Source organism: Delphinus delphis, chromosome 14 (assembly GCF_949987515.2).
Source record: "Delphinus delphis chromosome 14, mDelDel1.2, whole genome shotgun sequence".
NCBI lineage: Eukaryota > Metazoa > Chordata > Mammalia > Artiodactyla > Delphinidae > Delphinus > Delphinus delphis.
Window position 1 is genome coordinate 43,752,171 of NC_082696.1, and position 20,139 is coordinate 43,772,309.

The following is a 20,139-nucleotide window of genomic DNA, read 5'->3' on the forward strand; positions in this document are numbered from 1 at the left end:
CCCAGCACCACTTATTGAAGAGGCTGTCTTTTCTCCATTGTATATCCTTGCCTCCTTTGTCATAGATTAGTTGACCATAGATGCGTGGGTTTATCTCTGGACTTTCTATCTTGTTCCATTGATCTATATTTCTGCTTTTGTGCCAGTACCATATTGTCTTGATTATTATAGCTTTGTAGTATAGTCTGAAGTCAGGGAGTCTGATTCTTCCAGCTCCTTTTTTTTCCCCTCAAGACTGCTTTGGCTATTCGGGGTCTTTTGTGTCTCCATACAAATTTTAAGATTTTTTGTTCTATTTCTGTAAAAACTGCCATTGGTAATTTGATAGGGATTGCATTGAATCTGTAGATTGCTTTGCATAGTATAGTCATTTTCACAATATTGATTCTTCCAATCCAAGAGCATGGTATATCTCTCCATCTGTTGGTATCATCTTTAATTTTTTTATCAGTGTCTTATAGTTTTCTGCATACAGGTCTTTTGTCTCCCTAGGTAGGTTTATTCCTAGGTATTTTATTCTTTTTGTTGCAATGGTAAATGGGAGTGCTTCCTTAATTTCTCTTTCAGATTTTTCATTGTTAATGTATAGGAATGGAAGAGATTTCTGAGCATTAATTTTGTATCCTGCAGCGTTACCAAATTCATTGATTAGCTCTAGTAGTTTTCTGGTGGCATCTTTAGGATTCTCTATGTATAGTATTACGTCATCTGCAAACAGTGACAGTTTTACTTCTTCTTCTCCAATTTGTATTCATTTTATTTCTTTTTCTTCTCTGATTGCCATGGCTAGGACTTCCAAATCTATGTTGAATAATAGTGGTGAGGGTGGATATCCTTGTCTTTTTCCTGATCTTAGAGGAAATGCTTTCAGTTTTTTACCATTGAGAATGATGTTTGCTGTGGGTTTGTCACATATGGCCTTTATTATGTTGAGGTAGGTTCCCTCTATGCCCACTTTCTGGAGAATTTTTATCATAAATGGGTGTTGAATTTTGTCAGAAACTTTTTTTGCATCTATTGAGATGATCATATGGTTTTGATTCTTCAGTTTGTTAATATGGTGTATCACATTGATTGATTTGCGTATATTGAAGAATCCTTGCATCCCTGGGATAAATCCCACTTGATCATGGTGTATGATCCTTTTAATGTGTTGTTGGATTCTGTTTGCTAGTACTCTTTTTTTTGTTTTTTGGCTGCCTTGGGTCTTCGTTGCTGTGCGCGGGCTTTTCTCTAGTTGCGGCGAGCGGGGGCTACTCTTCGTTGCGGTGCACAGGCTTCTCATTGCGGTGGCTTCTCTTGTTGCGGAGCACGGGCTCTAGGCACGCGGGCTTCAGTAGTTGCAGCACGCGGGCTCAGTAGTTGTGGCCCATGGGCTTAGTTGCTCTGTGGCATGTCGGATCTTCCCAGACCAGGGCTCGAACCCGTGTCCCCTGCACTGGCAGGCAAATTCTTAACCACTGCGCCACCAGGGAAGCCCTGTTTGCTAGTATTTTGTTAAGGATTTTTGCATCTATATTCATTAGTGATATTGGTCTATAATTTTCTTTTTTAGTAGTACCTTTTCTGGTTTTGGTATCAGGGTGATGGTGGCATCATAGAATGAGTTTGGGAGTGTTCCCTCCTCTGCATATTTTTGGAAGAGTCTGAGAAGGATGGGTGTTAGCTCTTCTCTAAATGTTTGATAGAATACACCTGTGAAGCCATCTGGTCCTGGACTTTTGTTTGTTGGAAGATTTTTAATCACAGTTTCAATTTCATTACTTGTGATTGGTCTGTTCATACTTCCTATTTCTTCCTGGTTCAGCCTTGGAAGGTTATACCTCTCTAAGAATTTGTCCATTTCTTCCAGGTTGTTCATTTTATTGGCATAGAGTGCTTAGGATGTTTTGTATTTCTGCAGTGTCTGTTGTAACTTCTCCTTTTTCATTTCTAATTTTATTGATTTGAGTCTTCTCCCTCTTTTTCTTGATGAGTCTGGCTAATGGTTTGGCAATTTTGTTTATCTTCTCAAAGAACCAGTATTTCGTTTTATTGATCTTTGCTATTGTTTTCTTTGTTTCAATTTCATTTGTTTCTGCTCTGATCTTTATGATTTCTTTCCTTCTGCTAACTTTGGGTTTTGTTTGTTCTTCTTTTTCTAGTTCCTTTAGGTGTAAGGTTAGATTGTTTATTTCACATTTTTCTTGTTTCTTGAGATAGGCTTGTATAGCTATAAACTTCCTTCTTAGAACTGCTTTTGCTGCATCCCATAGATTTTGGATCATTGTGTTTTCATTGTCATTTGTCTCTAGATATTTCTTGATTTCCTCTCTGGTTTCTTCAGTGATCTCTTGGTTATTGTTTGGGCTCCATGTGTTTGTGTTTTTTACATTTTTTTCCCCGTAGTCCATTTCTAATCTCATAGCGTTGTGGTCAGAAAAGATGCTTGGTAAGATTTCAGTTTTCTTAAATTTACTGAGGCTTGATTTGTGACCCAAGATGTGATCTATCCTGGAGAGTGTTCTGTGCACACTTGAGAAGAAAGTGTAATCTGCTCTTTTGGATGGAATGTCGTATAAATATCACCTAAATCTATCTGGTCTATTGTGTCATTTAAGCTTGTGTTTCCTTATTAATTTTCTGTTTGGATGATCTGTCCATTGGTGTAAGTGAGGTGTTAAAGTCCCCCACTATTATTGTGTTACTGTCCATTTCCTCTTTTTTTTTTTTTTGTGGTACGTGGGCCTCTCACTGCTGTGGCCTCTCCCGTTGCGGAGCACAGGCTCCGGACGTGCAGGCTCAGCGGCGATGGCTCACGGGCCCAGCCGCTCCGTGGCATGTGGGATCTTCCCAGACCAGGGCACGAACCTGTGTCCCCTGCATTGGCAGGCGGACTCTCAACCACTGTGCCACCAGGGAAGCCCCATTTCCTCTTTTATAGCTGTTAGCTGTTGCCTTATGTATTGAGGTGCTCCTATGTTGGGTGCATATATATATATAATTGTTATGTGTTCTTCTTGGATTGATCCCTTGATCATTATGTAGTGTCCTTCCTTGTCTCTTGTAACATTCTTTATTTTAAAGTCTATTTTATCTGATATGAGTATTGCTACTCCAGCTTTCTTTTGATTTCCATTTGCATGGAATATCTTTTTCTGTCCCCTTGCTTTCAGTCTGTGTGTGTCCCTAGGTCTGAAGTGGGTCTCTTGTAGACAGCATATATATGAGTCTTGTTTTTGTATCCATTCAGCAAGCCTGTGTCTTTTGGTTGGAGCACTTAATCCATTCACGTTTAAGGTAATTATTGATATGTATGTTCCTATGACCATTTTCTTAATTGTTTTGGGTTTGTTTTTTTAGGTCCTTCTCTTCTCTTGTGTTTCTCATTTAGAGAAGTTTTTTTAGCATTTGTTGTAGAGCTGGTTTGCTGGTGCTCAATTCTCTTAGCTTTTGCTTTTCTGTAAAGCTTTTGATTTCTCCTTCGAATCTGAATGAGATCCTTGCCAGGTAGAGTAATCTTTGTTGTAGGTTCTTCCCTTTCATCACTTTAAGTATCATGCCGCTCCCTTCTGGCTTGTAGAGTTTCTGCTGAGAAATCAGCTGTTAACCTTATGGGAGTTCCCTTGTATGTGATTTATCATTTTTCCCTTGCTGCTTTCAATAATTTTTCTTTGTCTTTAACTTTTACCAATTTGATTACTATGTGTCTCGGCATGTTTCTCCTTGGGTTTATCCTGTATGGGACTCTGCGCTTCCTGGACTTGGGTGGCTATTTCCTTTCCCATGTTAGGGAAGTTTTTGACTATAATCTCTTCAACTATTTTCTCAGGTCCTTTCTCTCTCTCTTCTCCTTCTGGAACCCCTATAATGCGAATGTTATTGTGTTTAATGTTGTCCCAGAGGTCTCTTAGGCTGTCTTTATTTCTTTGCATACTTTTTTCTTTATTCTGTTCTGCAGCAGTGAATTCCACCATTCTGTCTTCCAGGTCACTTATCCATTCTTCTGCCTCAGTTATTCTGCTATTGATTCCTTCTAGTGTAGTTTTCATTTCAGTTATTATATTGTTCATCTCTGTTTGTTCTTTAATTCTTCTAGATCTTTGTTAAACATTCTTGCATCTTCTCGATCTTTGCCTCCTTTCTTTTTCCGAGGTCCTGGATCATCTTCACTATCATTATTCTGAATTATTTTTCTGGAAGTTTGCCTATGTCTACCACATTTACTTGTTTTGGGGGTTTTTATCTTGTTCCTTCATCTGGTACATAGCCCTCTGCCTTTTCATCTTGTCTGTCTTTCTGTGAATGTGGTTTTTGTTCCACAGGCTGCAGGATTGTAGTTCTTCTTGCTTCTGCTGTTTGCCCTCTGGTGGATCTATATTATTTAAATGTTGATATTCAGTAACACTGCATAAATTCTCATTTTTGTTTTTAAAAGACACATTGTGACTTTTTTTGTAAAATAACGTCCAGTTAATCACCTTACAGCTTTCGTTAACCTTTTTGCTTTAGTAAAATGGTCTACTGCCACCTGGTGGCAGCATGACCTAGTGAAGACTGGCAGGCAGAACAGCAAAGTTAGTACAAATACAGTTAGAGAAGTGAGATCATGTTCACATATTCACTCATGTTCTGTCTTTACCTCAAATCCATCGTGTCTAAAACCAAATATATAATTTCTCTCTTAAATCAGTTCTCTTAAAATAGGTGCTATTAAGCGTGAATGTGGCCAGGCATGAAGCACTTTACACACATTATTTTTCTTCATCTCAAAAGAAGCCTACAGGGTAACGATTATTACTCCCACTTACAAATGAGGAAATCCAGGCATAACTTTCCCAGTGAGATGCTGTAGCTCTTACTTGTTGTTACACTCTGCCTTCTGATGTGCTGCTGAGTACATTGTCCTCCAGTCATGCAGATTTGAAACCCTGGTGTCATGTTTGATCTTCCATCTGTTTCACTGCTCATCTATAATCACCCATCCCATATTCCTTTGAGATTTTTCTTGTAACTATCAATTCTGACTGCCAAAATCTCTAGTCCAGATCTTTATGACATGTAGGCTTTTGTAGCATATACCTGGTTGACTTCTTTCATTTTTTTGTGTATAAATAAATTGTGAAGTGATATAACTACATCTTATCGTAAACATCCAATTATAGAGAAGAATGCAGAGTAAAAAGTGAAAGTCTTTTGTCATCTATTTTGTCATCTCTCCCTAACGTCTGGAGAAGTAAGCACATATAATTTTTGGTTTGTTGGGTTTTAAAATATAAATAAAACTATAATATTCCTAGTACTCTGCAATTTACCCTTTTTCATTCAGCAGTATGTCTTGCAGATCTTTCTGTGTCCATGCTACAGAATTTACACACAATGGACACTCAAATGTTTGCAGAATGAATCTTAGATTTCAATTACATATTCCTTTCATCTAAAACAGGCAGTGTACTTTTTGCTCCATTTTCACCTAACTGAAGCATTTTTCTCCAAGGTTATAGGTTATTATGGATCTCTTCTCGTTTTTGGTTATTCTTAATCAAGATCTCTTTCATGGCAGGTATGGCATAGTAATAAAGATTATTTTCATTAAATATCAATAAAATGTGTATGTGAGTGTGTGTAGTATCATTTTATTGGATAATAATTTTTACATGTAAGTGCCAAATCTAACTTATTTTCAGATGTCTTGTGTAAATTTCCAACTTCTTTACTATTTCTGTACCTCAGTAGTTCTCAATCTTTGGTGTGCATAAGATTTACTGGGGAACTAATTATTAAAACCCAGATTTCCGGGCCCCACCTTCAGAGTTTCTGATTCACTTGGTATGATGTGAAACCTGCAAATTTCCAACAAGTTTCTGTGTGATGCTGTTGCTGATCCGCATTTCGAGGATCACGATCTATAAGACTCTCCCCTGATGCTTTCTGCCTCCTAGGATATCTTGATGTCTTCTCAGCACTCACTGTTTACTGCACATAAGAACTACAGCTTAAAGAGAGCATTGAAAATGGCTGTGGCCTGTGGACAACGAGGCTTGGGGTGTACGTGCCCTTCCAGAGTGGGACCAGCAGGGGCTCTAAAGGCAGAACTGAGGAGAATGACAGTTCTGCCCATGGCTCAAACCACAAATTAAGGAGTGGGTTTCACCTGTGCAGAGGGTGGACCAAACTATCGGTTGCCCACCAGTCTGTACAGCAGCACATGCTCTAGCGATCACAATCTATAGCAGACGCATCATCTTTGAGTATGAAAAATGGCATTATAATGCCACTGCATCCAGAAAACAACGATTTATTTTCTTCACTTCTTGATGGCATCTCAGCCAAGTAAAATTCCAGGTATTAAGTGAGCTGATGCATCCATTCAAATAGTTACATGTATTTCATTCTTATTATCAATTCATTACTGGTGTGATTTGCCTTGTAAGGTGATTGTACAAGAATCCAGAATTCGGGGTGGTGGTGGTGGTGGTGGTGTGATGCATTGGGCAATTAGGATTGACGTGTATACACTGATGTGTATAAAATGGACGACTAATAAGAACCTGCTGTAAAAATAAATTAATTAAATTAAATTAAAAAAAAAAAGAATCCAGAATTGGTGAGACAGAGAGAATTTAAGAAAAAAAATTCATCACACAGTTCCTCTCTACAAATGTAGTAAAATTATTATATCTTTAATCATTTGATTTACAAAACTTGCTTGCTTATACATATATTAGGCAGAGAAAAGACATCATTTTATAAACTAGATTATCCAAAATACAAATGTAATGTATATATGTAAAGCTTATCTAATGGAGTATTTATTCTTTAGAATTATGAGATATATGAGATATAATTGTACTTCTAAGAATTTAATCTGTTAGATAAATTGTAATTCTTGTAAAGGTTTACATATTTATATTTGGACCAAACATTTTAATGATGCTGCATAATTAATGCACTAGAAATCAGGAAAATGCATGGGGTTGATAAGTATATTCGATCCATGTTGCTTCTTTGCTTGAAATATTTGTGTGAAGAAATTTTGCCATTGCTGGAAATGGAGTCTAAAAAAAAATTGCCTGAGTATTTTAACTATTAGCTTTCACTAAGCATGCTATCCATAAAAATATCTAATGTTTTTCATGTGTTTGTTTAAACTTTATATAAATAGTATTATAAAGGTATGTATCATTCTTCAACTTCCTTTTGTCCCTCAACAATTTATTTGTTTTAACTGCCAGATAGGATTCCATTTTATATCCATAATGAAGTTTATTTATTCCCCTACAATGGGCCTTTAGGTTGTTTCCAACTTTCCATGCTAGAATTCTTCAGTGAATGTGCTTGTGGTATATTTCCTTGAGCACACAGAGTATACAATCTAGAAGTGAAATTAAGTAGCATACAAATATTCAGCTTTACTAGATATTGCCAGATGTTCTCTGAATTAGTTGTATCAAATTGCATTGCCACTAGTATTATATAAAGGTTCTTGTTTCGTGTTTTTTCCAGTGCCTGAATGTGAGTTTTAAATTTTGTCCAGCCTGAAAAGTGTGAAAGTGCATTTCATTTTTTAAATTTAATATTCTTAATATTCCTAATTACTGGCAATAGACAGAGGCTGTACTTCTTTCCTTATTTTTATTAGTTATTGGGTTTTTCTTTTCTGTGATCTATCCAGTTATATACTGTGTCAGTTTTTCTACTGTGTTGTCTTTTTTTTTAGTGATTATAGGTCTCTATATAACCTGAATACTAATCTTATCCTTGTTTATATGCTCTGCAAATACCTCCTCCAGGTCTGTGGCTTATAGTTTAATTTTATTTCATGGTAATCTTGGTGTTGCAAGTTTTTAATTATGGTGTAATAAATATTATTAATCTTTTCCCTTAAGGCTCGTATGTCTTCTTTTTCTTTTTGTCTTGTGGAAGAAAACTTCCTTAGTCTAATAGTCTCAGAAAGTTTTAGAATGTGCCTTTTACATTAGGTTTTGTTTTTTTTTTCCGGTACGCGGGCCTCTCACTGTTGTGGCCTCTCCCGTTGCGGAGCACAGGCTCCAGACGCGCAGGCTCAGCGGCCATGGCTCACGGGCCCAGCCGCTCCGCGGCACGTGGGATCTTCCCGGACCAGGACATGAACCCGCGTCCCCTGCATCGGCAGGCGGACTCTCAACCACTGTGCCACCAGGGAAGCCCTTACATTAGGTTTTTAATCTATGTAAAATTGTTGTGTATGCTATAGGTAGCAGCAATTAATTTTTTATATGGATTATGATTGGTACCAGCATCATTTATTGACTAATCCATCCTTTCATCACTAATTTGTATGTTTGGGTCTGTTTTTTATTATGTTCCATTATTCTATTGATATTTACTTATTTCTGCAATAGTGGAAAACATACGTTTCTATTTTTCTGTGAATTCATTCCATGGCCACCTTGGAATGTTTCCAAGCCTTTTAAAATTTCATTTGGACAAACAATAGCCTGTGGACATTAATTTGGTTCCTGATATTAAATCAATATGGTAGTCATTAGTGTAGTCTACCAAACGTTTCCAGTTTTCTGCCTTCAGGGAAATAGTAGGATTGCATTTTCTACTCTCTTTGGATTTAGTACGAACATACAACTTATTTCTCAGTGGGCTCATTCTTGAGCAGAAGCTTTAAATAGAAACTCCAGGAACCAGCCTGTGATTTGCCACATTTTCCAATCCGGCCTGCCTAGTCAATCGTGGAAGCATGGAGATGGAAATTCTTTGGTGGACATAGAAATGGACATGGCACAGATAACCTTCAGTGGACGTGCAGTTGAGTGAAAAACAAATCTTTGCTGTCTTAAACCACTGAGATTTTTGGAGTTGTTCATTGTTCCAACATAATCTGGCATTTCCTGGCTAATATAGTTAATATTGTGTAATTTGCAATTTGATGATTGGGAAAATGGTAAACAAACATCTTACTTTTGTTAGAAGGTAATTATATTTTAATGTCTCTTTTTTTTCAATTTCTTCCCCTCTTCCTTCCAATTGTGTCACCCTTAGTGCACTCATATTCCCCAATACCCATGACCTGTCAAACCAATTGGAACCAATTTTTGAGGGCCTCTCCCAGCCTGCAATTTCTCACCTGGCCTGTATTTCTTCCCTCAAGCCTACATTTCTTCTCTTCGAGTGTTTACATTTTTAAAAATGATGCCTAGAAAGATAAATGTTTTACCTGAAGTCTTTAATGATAAAGATCGACATTATGACCCTACAGTGAAAGGTCATTAATGCAAAGCTGGCTGTCTCAGTTTCCTCTTATCACATTAGTGTCTGGTGACTTGATATATGTTTTAAACTGGTTCTGATATTAAAATCCATAATTCTTTGTTGGGGTTGATCACATTCACATTTACTGACTCTTGTAGTTCTGGAATGTTAGGGATAAGAGTGTAAAGATGAGAAGTGGAGGGGACACTAAGAAGATACTTCCCAGGCAGAAGTATCTTTTTCACATAATCTCTCCACCGATGAACATTTCCTTTTAAACATGCAAAACCATCTTATATTATGGGGGTCGGGGGGGTTGGGCAGTGATGGAGGGGAGAAACATGGGAGTTAAAACCCAGAGAACTACATTTTTACTGTTCCCACTTTGATGTGAAATATATGAATCCCTGGATTGGAATGTCTGCCTCCTAACACCTAGAAGGTGTTAGGAGCGGCAGCGGACAGTCTGATGGTGATGTGAATAGTTTTAGAGCGTGGAACATGGCAAACTTACCGTGTGGTGGGCCCACCCTAGAAGCTTTGGATTTGACAGGAGAACACAGGGTTTCTCAGACAGAATGCAGGTGTGAGAAGACATGTGGTAGCAGAGGCATCAGCTAAATTTCTATTTTGTAATATATTAAAGACTCCTGGTGAGTGTTGCAGACATGCAGAAAAATCATGTCAAGTATCAAAAACTACCGTTTATACCTGTTATAGTTTCACTAAAGAGTATAAGCCCTTCTGATATTGGAACTTTCTTGCCAAACTTCTTGCTCCTTAAAAAAAAAGAATGTTGACTGGTTAATTAAAGTTTATCTCTCTCTCTTTTTAGGTGGTTCTTCGGAGCAATCAAGAGGGCAGATGCTGAAAAACAACTATTATATTCAGAAAATCAGACAGGTGCTTTTCTAATCAGAGAAAGTGAAAGTCAGAAAGGCAACTTCTCCCTTTCAGGTATGGGCATTGTTCTGTGTGATTTAAATGTGGATTTGAGAGTCTGTAGTCATGAACCTTCTGTGTGAACATGGACATGTTAATTTTAAATTTGCCTTATCTGTTATCTTCACAATAGTACCAAAATTAAATCTATTGACCTACTCAAGAGTAATGTAAAAATTAGCAAAACAATTTCTGTCTGTGGCTAGATGTGACTATAAATGTTTCAAATACACACACTCTAGGTATGAGATGAAAAATATATGGATCTGCCTGTGTTTTCTCACTTTTGCATTATCTAGGAGCCTATCCATTTAGGGAAATGATAAGCAAGAAGCAAAGTCTAAACTGTTGTCAAAATTGATCTTGCCATAATACCCATTTTTTTTTCTTTTGCATTTCATTTGTCTTTGCCTGGTAAATAGAAAATGAATTGAAATGCTGAATGCAAATGTGCTTAATTAACCAATGACATGTAACATTTGGTCAAATGTAGTTTTCCAGCTGAGAGTCAAGTGCATGTTTACAATACCCTAGGAAAGAAAAAGCACAGGAGACCTGAGAATTATCTTTAAGTGTTACAGGTGCTTATATATTAGGTAGTCATTAGTTAGCCAAAAGCTAGATTAAATGTTTTAGATTCTAGCATTAAAAATATAGAAGTAGAATATTTCCATGAGGAAAACAAAGAAAAAGTAGAATTAACTGAGTCATATCTCTGAATAATTCCCAGGCTACAGTGACTATGCTGAACACTTTCTTAGTAGAATATTATGGAGCAAAACAGCTTTACAGGCTTAGAACAAAATTACAAGGATATTGGCTGGTATGTGCCGAGAATACTGTAATGCTTGCTTATGGGTTCAGCAAGCTTTGTAGGCCCTACTTGGAGACTAGCATAACATTATAGATTCCTTTTCAATGAAGTCAAACCATTTAGAGTCTTTCAAACAAATTATCTGATTGCTGTGTATTCACTAGGGGACAAAGTAAATGCAGACCATTATGTCCTACTGAAAGGATAATTTTCTTATTAGCCAGAAGGAGGACTATACAGGAGAAAAATGGAAAGAAAAGGGTCTTCGATATAATCTACATTAAAATGAACAAACAAGTGTACAACCCAATTGCTGACTGTTGATTACCACTAAGGATCTTCAGGTATACCAGTCATGGATTTATTTCTCAGGGCAGTTGTCTCCTAATCAGTCGGAATTGATGGTCTTCAATTTTGCTGACAGTTATGCTGCTAAAGGAAGGCAAATAATATCCCTTTTCTATCTCTGTCTTTCCCACGTGAGTTTTCCTTAGAAGTATTGTCTTTATTCCTCAGGCGACAGTGGCTCGCAGCTGTCAGAGAAGCGCTTCCTGAGGGGGGCATGATTTATTGATGCTGCGGCAGAGCTGCCGAGACACAGCAGCCCAAGGTTGGGGTGGGTGCTAATTGGCTTGTTGTGATCTTGCCTGGCTGTCAGCTCTTGTGAGGTCTGAGTAGAGAGTTGGGGAGAGAGTTAGGGCTATGACACCTCTCATAGCGGCAAGACACTAATTAGCTGTGAATTACAGCAGTGCTTTTGGATATCATGTATTATACGTGGTAGCCAGAGAATCCATCTTCATTAGATGCATGACAGGTAGTTTTAGGGGCTTTACTGTTATTTGTCATTGGTAGAGAATTGTTTTTCTGATGAAAAATATAAAATTCTGACTGCATGTCAACTAGTTTGGCTATTTCTTGACTTCAGTCAATTACTTTAAAGGAAATTATTATTGTTATTGCCATTAATGTAAATTTGATGTTTGGCATTCCATAAGCATTTATATTGTTGCTTAAAGTACACTTTCGGAAACATACACCTTGAGGGATAAAACTGAATTTCAGGCGAGTTTTTTCAGAAAGGATTTTGCATTGCACATTGTAATTTTACTTTAGGCAGCTCTGCATAGGAAAATCTCTAGAGTAGTAGAGGGAATTCCAGATTCATCCTCAGCGAAAGCTTTTTAAGAGCGCATGATAATAGATTGAAGATAGTTGAAAAATGACAGAGGACATGAGGCAAAAAAGTTCATCAGCAGTGTTCAGGGTGATGCATCTAGTAGCTGATATCATTTATTTATATACTGTCTATTTCTTGAACAAATATTTGAGTGCCTAGTCTGTGCCAGGCTTCTGCTGGGTCTACGGCAGCAAGGAGAGTGAGGCACAGTCCCTGGCCCCAGTCTCCAGGAGGGTGATAACACAGCTGTCTGGTGAGACAAGAGGGGGCAGGGGCCAAGTCTCAGAGAGGAGTTAGGAAGGTTTTACAGAGGAGGCAGCACTTGTGTTCAGTGTGTGTCACAAGGTAGCTGTGTGGGAAGGATTACTCCCGGCAAGGCAAAGGCACAGAGTGGAGGGTAGGGAGTGGGGAGGACAGTGCAGGTGTGTGTGTGTGCGCGTGTGTGTAGATGGGGAGCAGAGGTGGAGGAGAGGAGGAATGGCCAAAAATGAGCCTGGAAAGGAAAGCTGGAACTAGACTGTTCAGGGCCTTGTATACCATGTTGGGGAATTTGGAGCTTTTTCTACAGGTCCAAATATAGAGGGAAGTTTTAGGCAGAAAGTGACTCGGTCTGACCTTTGATGACAGAGTGGAGAACAGAACGGATGAAAGATTTATAGGTAATAGTCTGGGGAGAAGTGACGGGGCAAACACAGAGGCATCACTTGCTGCTGTCTGAAATCACAGGTGTGAGACAGAAGTCAGTCAGCGTTCCGCGGAGTAGGGCCAGGGAACCTACACTCAGCCGGCTGCACTAATGCTCCTCTGTCCCCAGAAGCCTCACGACCCCTCTGTTGCTCTCCTTTTTTTATGGGGCAAGTGTGGGAATGGCCTTAGGACTCTCGATAGCAGTCTTTGCTTTGGTGCTAAGAAGTGAGTTTGGACATCAACTATTTGCAGGGTGGTTTGAAAAGCCCAGCACCTCTGGACTGTGGCACCATGCGAAATTGCAGCTTCTCTTTTGTAGAAAAGGAACCATAGGGCCTGTTGGAAGTTGAATTCAGCTGCAGTCCTTCTTGCTGGCCATAGGGGGCGATGGTGGGACCGGCCCAGTGGACCATTACCATGCCATCTAGAAAGAGCTCCTGGGGCTCTTTGCTAGAGAGTCTTGTTTATCTCCACAGGTGATGGCTTGATCCAGGGCAGTTTTGGCAAATAGAGGGTAGGGCATGGAGGTGAGAAATATTTAGAAGATAGAGCCAACAGGAATTGGTAGTTGATCAGAAATGGGGTAAAATAAGGGAGAATGCAGAATCTAGGATGACTTGCAGATCTCTGACTTGAGTGATTGGGGGATAGTGGTCAATTGAGCCAAGATGAGGTCCATGGGAGGATATACTTTCAGGAAGAGAGAAGAGGGGACCAAAGGAATTAAGTTCAGAGGTGTTTGAAGTAATTGCAGGAGGACATACAAGGGGCCATTATCTCTTTTTTGACTTGTGTCTGCTGATTTTGAGCTGAGAACTCACTGTGATACATCTCCATTACAGTGAACATGTAGGTCCCATGGAACGTGCAGGACTTTTATAATAGTACTTTGTGATTGCTATGAAGTCTCTTCTTGAGAATGTAGGTAGGTCTCTGTAGCAACATAATTTAATTTTAAAATAAATATACTAGAATTTTTAGAATGAAATAAATGTTTTATCCTTCAAAGGAATAGACTGCTGTTGTTCAAAGTATTGCAAAAATGGTAGAACTCCCTTTCCAGAAAGGATATCACTTTATGTTAAAGGCCTTAGCTGGGCAATTATATGTTCATTAAGTGCAGCTTTGATACGTGGAATTGACCAGAGTTATCTGAAGCCACTTTCTGAATAATCTGGATGATTAGCCTGAGCGAAACCATGGACTTGTAACTTTGTAAATATTTCTGCATGCCTTATCAGTTAGTTCTGAAGGCAATTCAAAAAGTAATGAGAATAACAGCAGCTTCATTAGGGAAGATGTGTATCTGTTCATGTTGACCTTGTGTGTATCCTTCATGTTGAACTTACATATTCAAAGAGTCTTTTATATTTATGAGTAACTCTTTCACTGTAGGTAAAAGTGTGCTTCTCAAACTAGGTTATACAGTCCTTGAGCCGAAGCAACATACTTTATTGCTTCTGTTTCATGCTTCTTCTCTATCTCCATAGTTCCTAGTACAGTTTGTAAAGACAGTAGATGCTCAAACACTCACCTCTTTACACTGTCATCTAACAAGAGCAAAGATAAGCAAGGCCATTGTCATATTCTTAAACCTCTGAAGTCTGGACCATGTAAGATCACAAATAATCCTCTTCCTTGCTGTGTTTCAGACTTATTTTAGAAAGACAATTTCTCACCTTAACAGGTTAGTTGTTTCCAGGTAACAAGACTTTTGTAGAGGAGACAAAATTGGAAAAGGATGTCACTTGCATTGTGGCCCTGTCTCTCTCCACCTGGCACAGGGTTCAGACCCAAACTCACTTTCCACCAGCCACTGAGATACCATTATTGCTCCCAAACTTTTTTAAGACCTGCTGATTCATTCTAATCTGATGCTGACCAATGGCAAAAGGCTGTGTGTTTCATTGTCAGTCCTCTGAGCCTCCATTTATTCTTTATTTAAAATGAATGTGGACATAGTGGCCATAAGAGTGTGTCAGGAATTCTATTACTATTAACCATGGATGTAAATACAATTGTATATCCCAAGGAGGGGCAAGTATTAAGTGGTTGGAAAAAATTGCTCCTTGAATTTATTATGCAATGAAATGTCTGTGGATTCTGGGAGCATTTTGATATTGGTTAGAGATGATGTTTTGCTTTTTAAAAAATACACAAGCTGCAGAAAGAAATTTTTGTTAATAACTCCAGTACCTCATATAAAATGTATTGAATTTTAAACATGTCGGTGCCATCTTAGAAAATGCCTTTTAATTAAAGTCATAATTTAGTTGTGTTCAACTTAATTACAAATATCATTGCCTATAATAGCAAGTGGCTTTTTGGGTCAGTTATCGTATATTCTGCCTTTTCTTAATGTTACTACTGATAAATTATATTCAGATGTTTTAAATACTCTATAAAGTTAAATTAACATTTTATTATGTAGTACATATATCTGTGTTTGTGTGTGTACACAAACATACACACACAGATGCACAGGCAAAGAACTTTTTTCTCTAGGGCACTGCTCATGGAGAAATATTCTATTTTATTGAAAATCCATGGCTAGCATTTCTAGAAGTTGCAGTATTCTTTAGGGTGCTTGCATTGTTTTTTCTTTTGCTTCTCTGTGAACACCACATGTTGACTCATCTAAGTTTTCTCTTCTCTTCTGCTTACCTTATTTTGTTTATTAAAAATATCTTTTCTGTATGAGTAGTTTGAGCTATTTGGAGGCAAGCACAACAAAGAACTGATGCATATTATTGCCCTTTGAATGTAACTTTATAGTAATCAATTCCAGATATTAAATAAATGAGAAGTTGATAAGTCACGTGGAGGTTGGTGAAATTGCTACCTTTTCATACTTCATGACATATTCCATTCTCTTATTTTTTTTCATTTTATTGGCTGCCAAATTAAATTGATCCTTTATTTACATTTTGTCCAATGTTGTACTTCAAATGAAGATAGCAGCTAGCTAACAGTCATTTAAGTTAGCATCCCCTTGAATAGAAATTCAAGAATATACATAAGAGATACAGAATCAGAGTAGCCCTGTAAACTGAGTCTATCAATCAATGATTTGTTAGACTCTAGGTAAATATTCTCCCAACTTCAGTGTGAATACAGGTGAACTGACATATAGGAGCAGACTTTAACTTTTGCATCGGTCAGGGCTAGTCATAAAGAAGGTGCGAGGATACTTTGACCCCTGCTCAGTGTGTGCCCCTATCTTAGAGAGGCAGGACATGCAGATACCAGGAAACCAGGCAACCACTGTTTTGGAACCGACTTAGTGATTTTGGTCTTCCCTGGGCATCTGTGCATAGCCTCCCCCCACCCTGCCTTTTCTACATCCAAGTGGAACAGAAGCTTCCAGCACAGTAAATGTTATAAGGGCAGAAGATGACAGATGATGACTGTGTGTTGCAAATTAGGTGACGTTAACCTTAAAGAAAGAAGGAAATAAGAACTCTGTTCTCCCGTGATTGTGTTTTTCATACATTCTTCTGGTTAAACAAACAACTCAGCATTGCTGCCTTAGTTTGGGCTGCTATAACAAAATACCACAGACTGGGTGGCTTAAACAACAAATATTTATTTCTCACAGTTCTGGAGTCTGCAAGTCCTAGATCAAGGTGCCAGCAGATTTGATATCGGTGAGGGCTCTCTTCCTGATCTGCCTTCTTGTTGTATCCTCACATGGCAGAGAGAGAGAGAGAAAGAGCGCTCTGGTCTCTTTCTCTTCTTATAAGGGCACTAATCCCATGATGAGGATTTCACCCCCATGACCTCATCTTAATTACCTCCCAAAGACCCACCTCTTAATGCCATCACATGGGAGATTAGGGCCTCAACATATGAATTTGAAGGGAAAACATTCAGTCCATAGCAATTACAAAGGACTGGATTCTATTTCTTATGGCAGGCATGCCAAGTGAGTAGGAGAATATCCACCATTCCTCCAGCAAAGCCACAGGAGCTGAACATTTGCTAGACATCGGAAGTATGGTTAGAGGCTTGGTGTGTTAGCAGCCCTGCTGTGCGTGTGCTAAGAGAAGGAAATGTACACTCATCTAAGTGGATGGAAAGGAGGACCAGTTGCATATGTTTTTCTCCTGAGCATCAAATTTCTTTGCATTCAAGGATGAGTATAATAAAAACAAAAGTCATGAGATTCTGGATGCTCAATAACAAAATTTTCCAACTTATGTTCTAGAACAGGAATTCTTTGGTAAGTCAAAAGCATTCCATAAGACAGAGGGTTTAGGAGTTAAAAACATTTGAAGAACACCTCATATTATATCTTCTCTGCCCTGACTCAACAAAAGCACATTAAAGTCTCAGAAGTCCTACAGCCAAGAAAGTTAGCTTTTCAACCCAGAGTTTTCCAAATTACTTGATCATAGAACCATTTCTTCTTCTCTCAAACATGATTTGGGAAAAAATAATTGTATAATAGATGATAAACAATAACCTGAAGATGTAGAGAAAACTCGTTTTTTGAGACATATTCACTAAAAGGAACAGAAGAAAAAAATTGAAAGCATTTGATTTGAAACTATAAAATACAAGAAAACACAAACTATGAAATTAGGCATCAAAAGGGGCATGAAAAGACAATAGATGGGAGATAGGAAGCAGAAAAATTGTCACTTTAGGGATGTAAAGAGCAGACTTGAGATGCTCTCTAGAGAGAGAAGAGAAATCAATGAAAATACGTAAGGGTAGATCATGCACAAACAGGAGACATTTCTTTGACATTTAGTAGAATAATTAAATGGAAACAACAGCTAAATATGTAGTAGAAGAAAACTTTCCTGAGTTAAAAAACAATCTGTGCTTGTAGATTAAAAGTACTCCTAGTTGTTCTAAGTAGCATAAATGAGAAGATACATACCTAGGGTATCTTTTCAAAATACTTTAATATCAGGCATAAAGGAAAAATTCTCTGAGCATCCAGGAAAAAAAAAATTACAAAACAATTCCACACCATTAAATACCAAAACTCAATATAAACATATAGAGTCTTTGTTTCTCCCTAACTTTATTGATAAAGTTGAAAAGATAACTATGTCCTTTCACCTAAATTCATCAGTTGTTAACACATGGTGACATTTACTTTCCATCGTTCACATATCTATATATGTCTCATATATGTAACATATATGTAAGTTGCAGGTATTATGTCACTTCACCTTGAAAAGCTTTAGTATTAGTATGTATGTCCCAGGAATAAGGACCCTCTCTTACATTATTACAACCCCATTATTAACCCCCCAAATTTTCACACTAATGCAATAATATTATCTACCATAGAGTACATACTCAAATGTCTCCAAATGTCCTTGCTAGCCCTTTGTTTATTTATTTGCTTTTTGATACAATAAAGGATTATGCATTGCATTTGGTTCTGTACATAAAAAGTCAATTTTCAAAAATATTGGCAAGAATATTTTGAATTATTTTTTAACCATTCATGTATTCATTGATTCATTCATTCACCCGTTCATCATAGAACTTTCCTTTGTGTTTGCTATACGGCATAATTGTGTAAACAACTAAGCAGTTCACACTATAACGTGCACTTGATTATTATGCATATAAAGCACTAATATGCAAAGTGCTTTAAGAATCCAGAAAAGAGAACTGTTATTTTCTGAAAGGGATTAAAAAAGGAGGGCATTACAGGGAAATGAGACAACAGTCAACACTATACCAAATAGTGAGTAAGAGTAAGTGGAAAATAGCATGCATAAAACTTATTTTTCTCTTTAGATAATGTTCATTCTTAAGAATCTTTCTTCCTTTGAAAAATCAGGTGATGCTCCTTAGATTAAAAATAAATCATTTTCTGTGATGCACTTTTGAACCCTTTAAAAAATAAAATGGAGATCTGTAAATTGTTCATCCCTTGCCACCAGTATGCTTTAATAACTAACAAGGTGCTAGATTGTATGTATTATAAATGCGATCATGATAAATTCAATGTGGGTTATATTTTTGGATAGCAAGACATTGCCAGACCTGAGGTACCCGACCAGTTCTCTCTGGGTCTTGGGCTTTGATAATATATAAATTTAATGATCTCAAACTGGGAAAAGGGGGAAGGATTAAAAGCAGAGTTGAGCAGTGGAATACAAAAGGAGGCACGGATAAGGAAGAACATTTGAGGCATGGTGCTGAATTTTGGGTTGAACAGAAAACTAAGCCATCTCCGCTCTGGAAATGAAAGTCAGAGACCAGCAGGCCTTCCAATTCCTCCTCCTTACCACCAGGCTTGAGCAATTTAGTCCATTTTATACTTCAGGGAAATAATAACTAAATAAACGTTTATATTTCAAGGTTACCTGATTCTTAAAGTATCTAAGCAATTTCTTTTTGTTACTCTAAGTGGCAAATACGTGTTATTGAAAAAAAATTGTAAAATTAAGCTTAACCAGAATATTTCACATGGTGTTTATACAAACAGGGACATTGTCTGCAATGCTGAATGCTATATGTGTACCTTTATTTTAAAACCAGAACACCATACTGACTTCTGCTTTCTGCTCCCCACTCTACAACTGCAGCTACTGAGGGCTTTCAGTCAAACATGTGCCCCCTCTTGTGGCATGTCAAGAAATAGCATGCCATCATGGAAACAATACAGTAGTTTAGATTGTTTTCATGACCCATTAATTTATAGGAAGGGGAAGAATATCTGATTTTAGTTGAAAAGAAGTTTATAATTTTAAAATACCTCTAGCAACTTGTACTGTAAATATTAAAAACATCTGACTGGCAGTAATCTTACTTTATTAATGTCAAAAAATTGACCAGGGTTTACATTTTTCTTAATGATTCAGGTATCTAGTTTCTCTGTAGTGAAAGTTACATAAGATGTGTTCATAATGTAAAAAGTAAATGAAATAAATACAGCCCAATTTAATAAAAGAGTAGCTCTAATTTTAAGCTGTGTATTTAAAATGATATATGTATATTAGCTACTTTCTATTTGTCAGCATTGCATCTATCATGAAGTCATTTCTAATGCATTTTAGAAATGTGCTTTGCATTAAGCTATTAGGTCTTTTGGCACAGGGATTACAATTTAAGAAAGTATTCTGTTGTCTTAAAAGCCTATGCATGGCAGAGACTAAATTTATTTCCTTATTTGTTTCAGCAGGGCAGGGACTTTCCTTAAATCCTCTCTCATAGCTATCTCCCTTTCACCTGCAGATGCTTTAAAAACGGTTTTGCTAGAAATAAAATATGCAGGAAGCAAAAACATAAAAGGAAAGAAGCAAAAATTATTTTCCTA

The 20,139-nt window shown here is 37.5% G+C and overlaps 1 protein-coding gene across 1 annotated transcript in view; it reads left to right on the forward strand.

Moving 5' to 3' along the window:
- The window catches only part of FRK (fyn related Src family tyrosine kinase), a 92,493-nt gene that overhangs the window by 37,284 nt on the left and 35,070 nt on the right, over nucleotides 1–20,139 (forward strand). Inside the window, exon 2 of the mRNA XM_060030569.1 lies at nucleotides 10,061–10,182. Within this exon, the coding sequence (XP_059886552.1) occupies nucleotides 10,061–10,182 (122 nt within the window). The remainder of the gene's footprint in view (nucleotides 1–10,060; nucleotides 10,183–20,139) is intronic.